The 14,169-nt window shown below is 43.5% G+C and overlaps 1 protein-coding gene across 1 annotated transcript in view; it reads right to left on the bottom strand.

The window, feature by feature from the left end:
• The window catches only part of Slc25a26 (solute carrier family 25 member 26), a 122,789-nt gene that overhangs the window by 80,748 nt on the left and 27,872 nt on the right, over nt 1-14,169 (bottom strand). The window contains exons 4-5 of the mRNA XM_059258253.1: nt 3,668-3,772; nt 2,207-2,254 (exon numbers count right to left, since the gene is read on the bottom strand). Of these exons, the coding sequence (XP_059114236.1) occupies nt 2,207-2,254; nt 3,668-3,772 (153 nt within the window). The remainder of the gene's footprint in view (nt 1-2,206; nt 2,255-3,667; nt 3,773-14,169) is intronic.

The following is a 14,169-nucleotide window of genomic DNA, read 5'->3' as shown; positions in this document are numbered from 1 at the left end:
CTAGTTCAGGAGAACAATGGCTAAGTATACAATCTCTACAAACATCAAACACAGCACCATGTGTGACGGTGCTCACAGAGCCCAGAAAACACACATCTTGCTTCTAATTCATGGAGCCGAACTTCAATCCCCTCCCAAAGGCTACTGCTAAGTGAGATAAACCATCAGAAAGAAAAAACTGCACACTGAACAAACCGTATCCATTTCCTGGGGGTTCTCACTAAAGCTTCTGTGTATTTCTTACTGAAACAATCAAATGGGCTCCAGACAAAAAGATCTGATATTACTGTCAGGATAATGTAGGGCTTGAGACTGCTCATAATGCAGCACTGTTGTTTAAAGCAGGCACATCACTTCTCATTTGTCTCACTTGGAGAAGAAGCTGCATTTCGTTCGGCGGTAATTTCCTCCATTCCAGCTGAGATGGTGCACGGAGCAACACCTCAACTGAAATCAGCCCTGAAGGCTCCTTTATGAGCACACAGAATGCACAAGACCCCAATTAAATTGCCTACAAAGCTCTGCCATTTTGAGTAAACAAAGTCATCTCGGTAAGGTCATACAATTCACAAGGATTGCAGCCAAAAAATTAATTACTAGCACGACATATGTCAAAACAAATTTTTGAAAGGATGGAACAACAGTAGTGAGCATGTGTTTTATCTCTTTGTATGCAAAACTAGCCCTCTCTGGAATGAAAATATATTCATTTATTCAGCCCTTTTCAGAAAAATAAAAAATGTTGATTACTCTCTCCTCCACTTTTTCCTACATCCAGGTGTAAGATGAGCAAATACCACAGGTACAGTGAGTCAGAAAGAAAGGGCAAAAAGAGGCTCACTCAGGTGGCATTTCTGACAGACAATAGACGAATGTAGAACGTTTGGTCTGAAGAAGAAAAGAAAAAGGAGCTGCCAGCCTCTGCGCAGTAAGGCAGCCCTTCAGGCGTTAGCTCCCCAAAGCCAAAGCTCTAGGCCACACCGTGTCCGGAGGCCTGCAAGCCATGGGGAGTGCCAACAAGAGCTTTCAAAGAATTTTAATACTCCACTAACTCCCAGATTATTTACATTAGAAATACTTTTACAAGTTAAAATGTTTTAGTCCCAGAACTCCAAGAAGAGGAGGAAACATCATCAAGTTCTTTCTTCTGTCATGGAAAACTGTGTCCTGGACCAAAACCACTTCTCACATCTCACTATGTAAAACTCCAAACAGTCTCCCCTCTGGAAGGCAAAGGTTAAAGCATGCTGTCTACAGTAGCTAGTGACGTCATTACTGAGGGCCAAGTCTTGCTTTCCGCTCCCTCTCCCACCCCACCCCACTCCAAAACACCAGGACAGCATGTTAGTTAGAAGGCCAAGAGGAAAGCGCCAGGTTTTTCTCCACAGAGTCCCCAGTCCACTGCCTTTCACATCGGGGAACCAAAAGCTACCTCCCTGTGGTGGCTTCTTGCTGTGTTCTTCCTTACTATTCCAGCTACCAGACACTTAGTCATCCAGAGTAATAATGACATCAGCCCATCTAGCGACCCACCGCAAGCATTCTTCTAAATGGAAGAACCAAGGTGCAACTCAACAGTTTCTGAGTGATGGCATTCTCCTTTTGATTTCTTAAGACAGTTCTCCAACTCTACTTCTGATTCTTAAGGAACATAGGGTCACAATCAAAGGCCATCCTGCTTCAGGACTTGAGGAGTAGTAACTGGGTTACCTTGTAGATGAATTTCTAAATGATCTTATTAAATAAAAAAACATGGAGCCAAAAATTGGGGTTAAAGCCTGAGAGAGAGCAGAGGAATAGGAACAGCCACAACTAACCTTACCTCACCAACTCGCAGCTTCCAAATGTGAGTGACTTCCTGTCTACCCATGCCTACATGCCTTGCTGTTCTGCCATCTGATTTGCTCTCTCTGTCCAGCTACATCACTTCCTCTTCCTGCCCAGCTCTGTCACTTCCTGTCTGTCTGTACAGACCTCCATAGTTAACTAGTGTTGGAATTCAAGGCATGTGCCACCACACCTGGCTGTTTCTAGTGTGGCCTTGAACTCAGAGATCCAGACAAATCTCTGCCTGCCAACTGATAGGATTAAAGACATGTGCTAACATTGCATGACTTTTGTGTTTACTTATAATAGCTTGGTTTTTCCTCTGATCTCTAGGCAAGCTTTATTTATTATTTCAGCACAAATAAAATATACACATTACCTCTCTCAACACTGTGCTTCTGTAGCCTCGGTACAGTCCTTGGATGCCCTGAAACAAACAAGAGCCAAGCAATCAGAAAGTTGGAACAACAAAGATTTGTGAGGAACATTCTAGAAAGAGACTCGCCTGCTCTAAAATTTGAGTTCTAAGACATTCCTTGGCCACAGTTTTCTAAAGTTAAACATTCTAAACCGGCTTAAGGCACACAAGCTTGGGGTTAGCTCCCTTAAAGTTGACATCTCTAATAAAGAAACAAGATACATGGTATTAGGTAACAGCATTTTATCTTTTGAAAACATTTACATTGTATACATTTCCAAAAGCCAGTCCATCATCCTGTAATGTAAGAAGAGGACTTATTTCAGAACTTGGTCAATAATCTCTCAATAAAGTATATATTAAAGATAAGCCTAGCGCTATATGCTTAAGCACACACATAGGCCAATGAGCAGCCCATAGGACTGACCTCATTCCTGCAATTGGTAAGAGCCCAGAAAGATGAGGGATATGGTGGCACAGACCTGTCATCCCAGCACTCAGGAGGATGACGAAAGAGACTGAATACCAGCCAGGACCACATAGGGAGTCATCACCTCCAAAACAAATAACTTTTTCTTTAAACCTAAACTAAGATTGGCTCACATTATTTAAGGGGGAAAAAAAAGATACTACATTATGGCAGAAGCCACAGCCACTTAGGAGCCCAGGCAGCAAGAATGAATAACCCCAGAAGTTCAAGGCCAACTGGAGGCAACACAGCAAGACTTTGACTCATATATCAAAGAAAAACAGAACAACAGAGGCTTCCACTAAACTGATAAAAGAAATCAGCAGCATTCCTAGTAGCCATGTGTCTAAAAGGGCAGATCTGACCACAGCCAACACTGATCAGAAAGAGAAAGAACATTTCTTACTTGTTTGTTTGTGTTTGTTTGTTTAAGGGTCTCACTATGTAGCCCTGGTTAGCCTGGAACTCACTGTGTAAAGCACACTGGCTTCAAAACTTAAAAAGCCCACCTGCCTCTGCCTCCAGAGTTCTGGGATTAAAGGCCTGTGCCCCACGCCAGGGGAGAAATGACAAGTTCATATAACATTATGACGCTGGTAATAATGACCAGCCCACTATTATATTTTCATATTAAATACTGCTTCTTTCCCATGGGCCCTCAAATTCTGTAGCAACGTTCTAAAGGAGTATCTTAGTTCCTTCTCACAATGAGTTTGTCTGATTCTGATGCCTAAGACAGATCACATTCAGGGGATATGCTGCAGTGGTACTCAATACGTGATTGCTTCAAAGAGTGAAAATAAAAATCCACAAAGAAAAAGATAGTCCCAGCAAACAAGTTACTGTAGTTAGACATTAAAGCCGCCCTAGTTTCCCGAGGCCCCTGCAGTGAGCCCAGTGTTCTCACTAAAATCTCCCTCAAGAGAGAAGGAGGGGTCGAAAAGCAGCCTTACCTCTTCCTTTAAGATAGTAGAAAAAATCTGCAAGGTTTTTGAAGAAGCAGACACCTGTGCCCTCTGCTTAACCACTTCAGAAGGCACTCGAATCAAGCAGGCAACCTAAAATATACACATTTAATTATATCTGAAAAGGAAGTTGCTGTTGCAAAAATTGATATCTTTTCATAAGCAAAACTAATAATGCAAACATAATCCTAAGGTTTAATGTGAGGTGTCTAAGTCTTTTATTAACCTAAAATTCTTGAACCTTCAAGGACACACAGTGTCATCAGTGCCAAACTCTCCTCTGAATGAGATCTACTCACCTCTGGACACCACATCCCACGCATATGTACATACCACTCAGTGGTAGGAAGGAAATTCTCATGAATCTCCCACTCACAGAACAGTATGTCAACACAATAATCAACTATTCAACCCTATTTCACCAAGGAATCTACTAGAACAACCTTTGCTTGACCAGAAGTAACACACCAGGAGAGGCAAGGCTGACTGTAAGCTGACATCCCTATTCTTCCCCACCTCAAACCAGTCTCCACCAACTCTCAAGCAAGCCTGGCACCTAGGCCTTCCCACCACACAACCGAAGTCATCCAGCACCACCATTCCAGCCGACACTGGTCCTGATGAGCCAACTTCACACCTAGCTAAGTCAACAAGCAATTCTTAAACTGTCTTCAGGGAAGTGAAGAGGGTTCAACGCCGTAAAGGCTGGCAGCCTACTTTCAGAAATAGAAGACCAAGCAACTGTTCAAACCGGAAGGCAGGAGTGGGGACGGGTACCCAGTCACGGGGAAGAAGACACAAAGGGATCGTTGAACTGTTTAAAGGGAAGACATGAGCTCAAGCCTCAGCACAGCGATATTCCAGATGGACAAATACTTTCTACCTCTTGGTGTCCAATATCTTACATACGCTTGACGACACTAAATTTCAGCTTTTAGAATATGAATATATATTTATATGTAAGGGATGGCAAGAAATGCAGATAATCTTTCTTCAAGTAATGTGGGGGACCATCCCCTACCTTCCCCCACTCTCCCTGGTACACTTGAAGAGTGAGGGATAAGATATTTAGATTGAAATATAGAGGGGAGAGAGGGAGACAAATAGAAACACAGGATAGCGTCGGGAGGGCCTGGATCCTAATCCACGGGCCCCTTCCGTCTCTTCTAAAGGGCTTTTTAAAGGAATGCCAAGGGGTGGAGCGAAAGACCTCCCCCGAGCACAGCCAAGTGCAGACCCTTCCAAACACCTGGTGACCACGCATGTGGTCAAGCCATCCTCTACTGCAGCTCTGCTGGGTAAAGCAAGCTCAGTTTCCTGGTGGGCTCCCACACAGTGACACATATGGCGAGGCTTGGTGGCACAGGTCTATAACGCCAGTTTCTGGGGTGGCTGGGAGAGGAGGATCCAAAGTTTAAGGCCTCCCTGGACAACTTAGCAAGACTGTGCGTCAAAAACTAAAGTAAGAGGGCTGAGGACACGGGCCATTTACCCGTGTAAATGAGCTGTACAGCCATTACCTAGCACGTATGCCCTAGGTTCAATCTCTAGTACACAAGACAAACTGTTGCAAAACAGAACTGCTCTCATTATGTAGGCTAGGCTAGCCTTTAGCCCATAATCCTCTTACCTCAACCTCCAAAATGCTAGCACACGTATACTAAAATGCCTGGCCAAAGCTTATCTTTTTTCCTTTAAAAATATAGTATTTTTTATCAATTCTTTAAGAATTTTATACATGTATACAATGAAATATGATTATCTACCTCCAACATAATCCTCTCCCAACCTTACGTCCTGTCCTTTTTGTTTTTTTAAATAACCCATGAGTCTAGTTAGTGCTGCCTACATGTGTATAGGTGTGGCACTATCCACTGGAGCATGGTTGACCTACCAGGGGGCCATGCTCCTAACAAAACTAGCTCTCCTTCCTTTCCCTCCCTCCCTCCCTCAGGGGCCATCAACTCTCTAAGGTTTCTAAGCTAGGAGCAGGGGTTGGTGAGCCCCCCTCCACTCTAAGCTAGAATGTTGATCTTGTGTAGGTCTTGTGCAGGCGACCACAGCTTCTGTGAGTCTTGTCTAAGAGATACTGCTTGCCCCAGTCTTTCTTGATCTCTTAAAAATCTTCCCGCCCCTTCTTCCATGACATTTCCTGAGTCCTGGGAGGAGGGGATGTGGTGTAGATGTACCATTTCTAGCTGAGCACGCCACAGCATTTTGACCAGTTGTGAGTTTCTTTGTTAATTGCTATCCTCTGAAGAGAGAAATATCTTTGATGCTATGCTACACTAATCTATGAGTATAGAGATATGACTTTAGAGGGCAGTTCCATACTTTGTCCATTTATCAAAATAATAGGTTTACCCTTGGGGCCTATGTGCCTCCCAACCATGGGTTCTTGGCCATAATTATATGTGTTTCCTCCTGTTGAATAGGCTTTAAATCTAAACAAGAAACAGTTGGTTACTCCCATAACATCCATGCCATTATTACACAGATGTATTTTCTTGTCAGGTCAATTAAGATTCCTAAATACACACACACACACACACACACACACACACACACACACACACACACACACTCTCATATAAAAATGTTTCCTTGGAGTTACCCAAGGACATAATGCTTCTCCAAAAGCCATAGCTTGCCCAAATAAAAGCCCAGTGTCAGGTATGAAATACCTCCTCTTGCGTAGTTCATGAGAGTATCCTGGAGACCTCCAAGACAATAAGCTTTTGCCACTGTTCTTGGTTGCCCACCAGAACTTTTGAAGACAATACACACTTGGGTCACAGGACAGGGAGAAATCAAGCTGGTGCTAACAGGGTAGATTTTTCCCAGCTGGCTACGCTTCACAGAGCTATGAAGGCTGCTGGGGGAGAACTGTTATCAACAGCTTCATGCAGCTGAGGCTTACTTCTTTCAAAGCAGATTCTTCTAATTTCTAATCACAGATTCTAATCTAATTGGATATAGCAAAAGAGGTTTTGTTCTTTCCAAAATTAAATGGCTCTAAGAGTTAAAAACTTTTGATGTCAAAAACATTAGTGGCAAACATTTTAGACTCTGCAAGCTTCATGGCCTCTGTTACAATGGTTCAACCACATTGTTTTTAGTACAAAGAAGCCATAGACAATGACATGTGAATAACAATTTGTGCTTGTTCTAATAAAACTTTATTTATAAAAGCAAACAGTAGTTTGCTCTAGGTATAAACAGTGACAAATTCTTCTTTGGTACTATCCTTAGCACAGCACAGATGTATGCCTCAGCACTCCAAGATGCAAGGACAAAGGTGACATGATATATCTGTATGTGCTATGGACCCAGCTGGCATGGATACAGTCTCTGAAAGCTTAAAGCACTGATGCTTTTTGTTGACACACAACAGATATGGTTCTAATGAAGGAATCATTACCTCAAATTATATTTCTCCCAAAATAGACATTTATAAAACAATAAAATTTAATTTCCATTTCTTCACTCACCAAGTATTTGAATCCCACAATACCCAAAAAATATCTGCAGTGGAGTCCAACATCTTTCCACCCACTCTCCCCTCAAAATTAACTCATTTCCAAAAATTATATGGGGGCAGACATGCACATGACCTCCACTGTAATGACGAATAAGGTTTGCCCTCTTGGCCAGTGTATTGGTGCTGCGACCAGTGTGTTGGTGCATGCCTATAATACCAGAACTTGGAATCACAAGGTTCAAGGTCATCCTCAACTATGTAAGGAGTTCAAGGTCAGCCTGGGCTATGTGAAACACTGTCCTGTCAAAGAAGAAATAGAAGAAGAAAGGAGAAGAGAAGGAGAAAAGAAACAATGCCCTGTCTCTAATAAATGAGGGGAGGGGGAGGTAGACAAGGATTTCAGAATCATGGAAAGAGAAGGGAAGTATTGAGTCTATGGCAGTGGGGTATTGGGTGGAACCTCCAGACCTAGGGGAAACTGTTAGAGATAATTTAGTTGAAGAACCTTCCAAATGAGCCAGAAGGAGCTGGCAAGAAAGGTGCAAGGGAAGGTGGGGAGAGGAAATGAAAGGGGAAAAGCACATGAGCACAAGGCAGAGTGCTTAAGGGGGCCATGGCAGCCTGTGTCAACACAGCCTCCCTCAGCTGGTGGCCACCCAAGCCATAACCTATTATCAGAGCATCAGGTCATGGTCAGGAGCTCCAGGCAGTCAGATGAGGAGGCTCCAGCCACCATCACACACAGCTTGAGCTGCACGCCACAGACCAAGAAAGTCAGAGTTTAAGCAGAGACTCGATGACTTATGGCAAGACTGTGGTGCAGTGTGAGAGAAGAGAAAAGCAAGATTCAACTATCGGCTGCAAGGCAGGAGACAAGCTAAAAGACTGCCATGAAAGATGATGAAAGATGCCAGGAAATAAATACGGCTTAGAGAAGAGGGGTCAGATTCAAAGGAAAAGACAGGAATAAACTCTCAGATTTGGTTTGTTAAAACCACTCAGACCACAGCCTGTTAAGCTGATCTAATAAATCCCTTACTAATATGTAGGTATACATTAGTTCATTCTATCAGTTCTGCTCCTTGGAGATCCCTGACTAACACAGCTAGCAAACAAGAAAAATACCATGGCTCAAACTACGGAAGCCCTGAGAGTCAGATGGGGTCTGGCACCAGAGGAACAACAGATCACCCAGGATGGAGCCCTGAGGAGCACCAGCTCTTGAAGGACAGGCAAGACAAGAAGTAGTCAGTAAAGCAGAAAGGCAGGCAGGCCAGGCGGCTAAAGGGAGCACCACACTGTCTAGGCTGCTCTGTGACAGGCTGCCCAGAGGCTAAACACAGACAGCCAGTCTGAGTTTAAAGTGGCACTGGCCAGTCCATGAGGCAGAGGCTACCCAGGCCACTGGGAACCAACAAAGGAGCCGAGACAACTGGACGCGCCGAAAGTGTCATATACACCAGATCTGGAAAAGGCAGTGTAAAGAAGTACCATACTATCCCATTATGTATTCTACCCTGGTTACACACCAAAATGTCAATATTATGGACGTGTATGGACGCAGTATGTCAAATTACATCTGCATTGTGGACTGCGCTTACAACAGGTCTGCTAAAACAGCTTCATCCTCATTCCCAGGAGCCGCATCGGCACCTACGGATGAGGTGTCAAAGTTCAGTGTCAGTGTAGTGGGGCAGACCAATGGCGGTATCTCAGCCATGCTCCTCCTGCAATCACTCAGATCACCCGGAGACACGGGCCAAGTGCTCCTGAGATCACCTGGAGGCACAAGCCCACTACTCCTGAGATCACCCAGATCACCCGGAGACATAGGCCCAGTGCTCCTGAGATCAGCTGGAGATACAGGCCCACTACTCCTGAGATCACCCAGATCACCCAGAGACACAGGCCCCGTTGAGGTTCTTTTTGTGGCCTTGCTTCATGTGCATTTCCAGACCCACATACTCCAGACTCCCATGCATTCTAAGTGTTGTGGATCAGAGACAGTACTAACAGCGATCCTAAGTCATAACTATGTCTATAAACTTGTTTGGTGATAGGCAGTTCAACACTTAATATAGACCCGGGCTCTCTAACCTTATGTCCTCCCACACTGCCACAAGTGGCCTCAAGCAGAAAAGAAGGGCTGATCTCCAGCACCTCTCATCGACCAACATACTTGGTCATGAAAACATGCTCCTCTTCTGGGAAGAGGGGGGAATGTCCTCCCAGCAGATATCTCCTTGCACTGTTGGCTACATCAGTGTGATATGGCCACCTCCTTTGTTAGGGAGGCTCAAGACACATATGTCTAGCACAGGTCAGGACCATTATATCCAAGTCAGTATTCTGTTACCATGGTAACAGCAAAACAGAAGTTGGCAACTCGGGGGGAAAAGTGGGATCGTATATGAAGACATAGAGGCTATGAAAGGGTAGGCAGGAGCCCTGGCCAGTTCTCTCCATCATGGAACCATTCCTGTACCAAATGACCCCAAGCCAATTGGGATACTCTGAGTGACCTCTTAAGCATTCTGCTGACCTCCTTCAACTTCACTCTGCTCCTAACTATTGCACTTTTATTTCCCGACTAATAAATAAACGTATATATTTATAAAACTGTATGTATATATGTGTGATTCTCCTTAATCGATCTTTTTATGGTATCCACTAGATACTATTTTTTATGTGTTATATGTGTTATGATATAGATGTAGTATATGTGTACACTTGGGCAAGCTCATGCGCCTATGGGTGTACATGAAGAGGCCAGAGGACAACACTGGATATCTTTTCTATTGTTTCACTTAAAGCTGTTTTATTGTTTTTCTTGTCAAGACAGAGTCTGTCTGTCTCTGTCTCCCCACCTCTCTCTCTCTGAACCTAAAGCTCCCTGATCCAGCTAGGCATCCAGACAGGAATGCTACCACCCTCCAACATTAGGGTTACTGGCACATATGGCTATATATGGCTTTTACACAGGTACTGGGATTTGAGCACACTTCCACTTGCTTTCACAGAATGATTCTTGCCCACTGAGCAATCCCTCCTGGCCCCTTATTCTGTAATTTTTTCTATAGTTTTCCATTACTATACCTTGTCTATCACAAAAAAAGGTCCTTCATTATTCTTAATTCCTAAACAAACTCTTACCTGACATTTTGCACTTACTCACTTTGTGTGTGTGTGTGTGTGTGTGTGTGTGTGTGTACAAGTACACAAGCACTTGTGTGTAGCAGGCTTTCTTGGACCTCTAGCCCCCAAATCATGATATGGAGACTTATTATTCATTGTGAATGCTCGGCCTTATCTTATGCTTGTCCCACTAGCTCTTATAACTTAATTTAATCTGTTTCTCTTCATCTACATTTTGCCTGAGGGCTTTTAGCCTTTCTTTCATTCTGTAGGTCTTACTCAGCGGCTGGCTGGCCCCAGCCATCTCTCTCTTTTTCACCCTCATTCTCTCTTCTCGTTCTCTTGAGCCTAGATTCCTCCCTTCTACTTATTCTCTCTGCCCGTCAGCCCCACCTCCCTCTGCTGCGTAGCTATTGGCCATTCGGATTTTTACTAGACCAATCAGGTGCCTTAGGCAGGCAAAGCAGCACATCTTTACACAAACGCAGCATAAACAAATGTAACACACCTTTACACAGTTAAAGTAATACTCCACAACACTTGTGTGCCTGTGCATCTGAGGCCTGAGGTCAACACCTTCCTCAAATGCTTATTACCTTTATATGTTGAGACAGGGTCTCTCCTGGAACCTGAAGCTTGCCATTTCAGCTAGGCTGGCTAGCTGGCCAGTGAGGCCCAGAAACCTTCACAGCACTGCCTCCCAATAATGGGGTTATAAGCACATGTACCTATGTCTGGCTTTTACATGGGTGCTGGGGATTTGAACTCAGATCCTCTTGTTTTCACAGCAAGCACTCTTACCCACTAAGCCGCCTCCCCAGTCCTACTTACTAACTTATAATTTTAAAAAAATTTTTTTCTACTGAGCCATAAGTACCTTGAGAGTGAGAAAAATATCTACCAACCTCACCAACCAACTGAAGAAAAGGAAAACTGTTATAGATAATATTTTTGTATTGTTGTACATAAAAAGGAAATTAAACTACCAAGAAGGAAAAAAACACCAAAAAGTTATGCATTTCCACACAAGTATCTTTATCAATATTCCCTTTATTTTTCAACTATCTTTCTATGAAATGCCCATTGTGGTGGTATTGTATTCCCCAAAATATAAACTTATCTGGGGTCAGAGACCAGAACAGCCACTAGATATAGAGGCCAGAAAATAGTGGCACACACACCTTTAATCCTAGCTCTGCCTGGATCTCTGTGAGTTCAAGGCCACATTGGAAACAGCTAGGCATGGTGACTCACGCCTTTAATCCCAGGAATTGATGGCAGAAAGCAGACAGGTATTTAAGGCGTGAGGATGAGGAACTAGGTGCTGGTTAAGCTTTTAGGCTTTGGAGCAACAGTTCAGCTGAGATCTATTTGGATGAGAACTGAGGCTTCCAGTCTGAGGAAACAGGATCAGCTGAGGAGTTGGCGAGGTGAGGTAGCTGTGGCTTGTTCTGCCTCTCTGATCTTCCAGCATTTACCCTAATACCTGGCTTCAGGTTTGATTTTTATTAATAAGACTTTTTAAGATTCCTGCTACAGCTCATACATATTTTGATAAAAAGACTAGAAAAAATACAGTAGGATTACAGGTATTTTTTTCCTGCTTATCCATATTTTCTAAATTCTTTGCAATTATCACATATAAGTTCTGTGGACCAGAGACTTTATGTGAGGGGAACATAAAATGAAGGGGCCAAATTAAAATGCACTTGTAGATGCAAGATAATACTGCTCTGACAGCCATGTCTGCGTTTAAGTTAGCAATGATCTACGGTAGAGCCGCTCAGACAGCACCCCAGAGGCTTAAAACTACATATGAACTGCTTCTTTGGGTAAGAGTGTGAACTTTCCGAAACCCACAGAAAACTGAGATGCAAAATTAAGTCCACTGACACTGACAGAACCTAAAGGCAAGCTCCCAACATCTACAACTCACCGCAGAATGAAAACACATAAATAAATGAAAGAGAAGAGAAAGAAAAGGGCCCACTAATGCCTTGTGCTTTCCAATTCCGGAGGTCAACAATGAAATATGACCCCAATACGGCAGGAAAATAGGAGCTGTCCACTTCTGAGGTTCAGCATAAATATTTATGGAACTTCACGCTTCATAACCCTTCATCCTCTTAGATTACATTTTTATTTCTTAAAAATACGGAAACAGAGAAGAACTTGGAAAAGGTTCTCAGATGAAAAAAAGTCTCAGCCATCGTCTGGTACAAAGGCCCAGCATGGCATCTGACTTCTGTAGCATGGCAATTCGGGCCCAAGACAGTCTACAAAGAAATGTCTCGTCTCCCTCCTCCAGCTCCCCCCATGCCTTCCATTTGGTTTTCTGATTTTTCTTCAATTTGAGTATGAGGAACAACAGAGACTGCACAAGAACAAAGCATGTCTGGGTGCTGCAGGTCTGTGACAAGAAATGCAAGAAACTCTGTCCCCAAGTCTCCTGGAACATCTGCTCTGTGGCACACTCTCCTCACACACTTGGGATGGTGGCATCTTCCTCAAACTCGAGAATGTTTCACGTGGTAAAGTTCTATCAAAATGGCTTTACCTAAAGAAAATATATATGGAGCTGAGCATGACGAGTCATACCTATAATTCTAAAACTCAGGAGGAGAGACAGGGGAGTCAGGAGTGAAGGCCAGTATAGCCTACAGGAGAGGAGACACAGAGATATAGAGAGAAACAGACAGACAGAGAGAGAGACAGGCAGAGACAGACACAGAAACAGAGACAGACAAAGAGAAATACATGTGCACCCATCTTTCATCAACTTAAAAAGAAAACAGAATGCTGGGCTCATTAGAATTAATACCAGGAATATGACAAAAGTTATGGTTAAATGTTGGCTGAATACTGATGCAGCTACCAAGAGTTTTCTTTCTTGGAAAAAAACTTCTCTGAAAGTTAGCTTACTGTTCCGGGGGGCAACCCAACCATTTGTTAAATACAACAGAAAACTGATAAGCCATAAATGTATGGAAGGGAATAATTCTAGTGACCTTTAGCACCACAGTAAGGAAGTAAGTGAGGACTGGGGAGACGGCTTAGCAGGTAAAGGAGCTTGCTGCCAAGCCTGGCGTCCTGAGATTCATCACACTGTGGCGGACAGAATGGAACCTCTAACCTGTCTTCTGACATCCACGTGCACACCACGGCATGTGTTTGAGTATGCATACACACACGCATGTGTACACACACACACACACACACACACACACACACACACACACACGAGAGGGTGGGGGATGATAGGACAGAGACAAGAGATGGTGGGGGATGATGCTAAAATCTCTGGTTCTTCCTTGCCACAGCCAGGTTCCATACCTTCAACACATGTCTGCCAGGGGTTCACAACTTCCTTCTGCTCTCTCACTGTAGACACACTCAAAGTTTCACACAGGGAAGCTGTTATCTTCATTAAAAGTGTGCCATGCCTACAAGCATTCGAGGGAGTCGGCTAATTTTAAATTAGTGAATTCCTCATACTTCAAATGGCAGCTCTGTAATGCAGTCAACAGAAACCTAAGACTGTGTCAACCAGAGCCAACCAGAGATCAACTATATCTGAAGAGAAATCAATGCTGGGCTTTCTAGAACAAACTCATAGCAGATTGCTACAAAGAGCATCAGAGAAACAGTCTAACAATAGAGACTTTTGAAAAGCAGTTTACTTCCGTTTTATGCTACTTTCTTTTTCTAGCTCCCCAAATTCTCTTTAGAAAGCAGGCTTCGATTAATAGCTAACATATCTTTCCATGCCACCATTTAAAATTAAGAAAACCTCTACAACTCCACGGTTCATTTGTGCATCAAGCCTGCCATCTTCTGGTTATATACGGAACTGTACCTGTTGGTGAACAGCAAT

The sequence above is a fragment of the Peromyscus eremicus genome, chromosome 3, assembly GCF_949786415.1.
Source record: "Peromyscus eremicus chromosome 3, PerEre_H2_v1, whole genome shotgun sequence".
In the NCBI taxonomy this organism is placed as follows: domain Eukaryota; kingdom Metazoa; phylum Chordata; class Mammalia; order Rodentia; family Cricetidae; genus Peromyscus; species Peromyscus eremicus.
The sequence above is the reverse complement of the archived record's forward strand: the minus strand, read 5'-3'. Positions and strand labels throughout refer to the sequence as shown.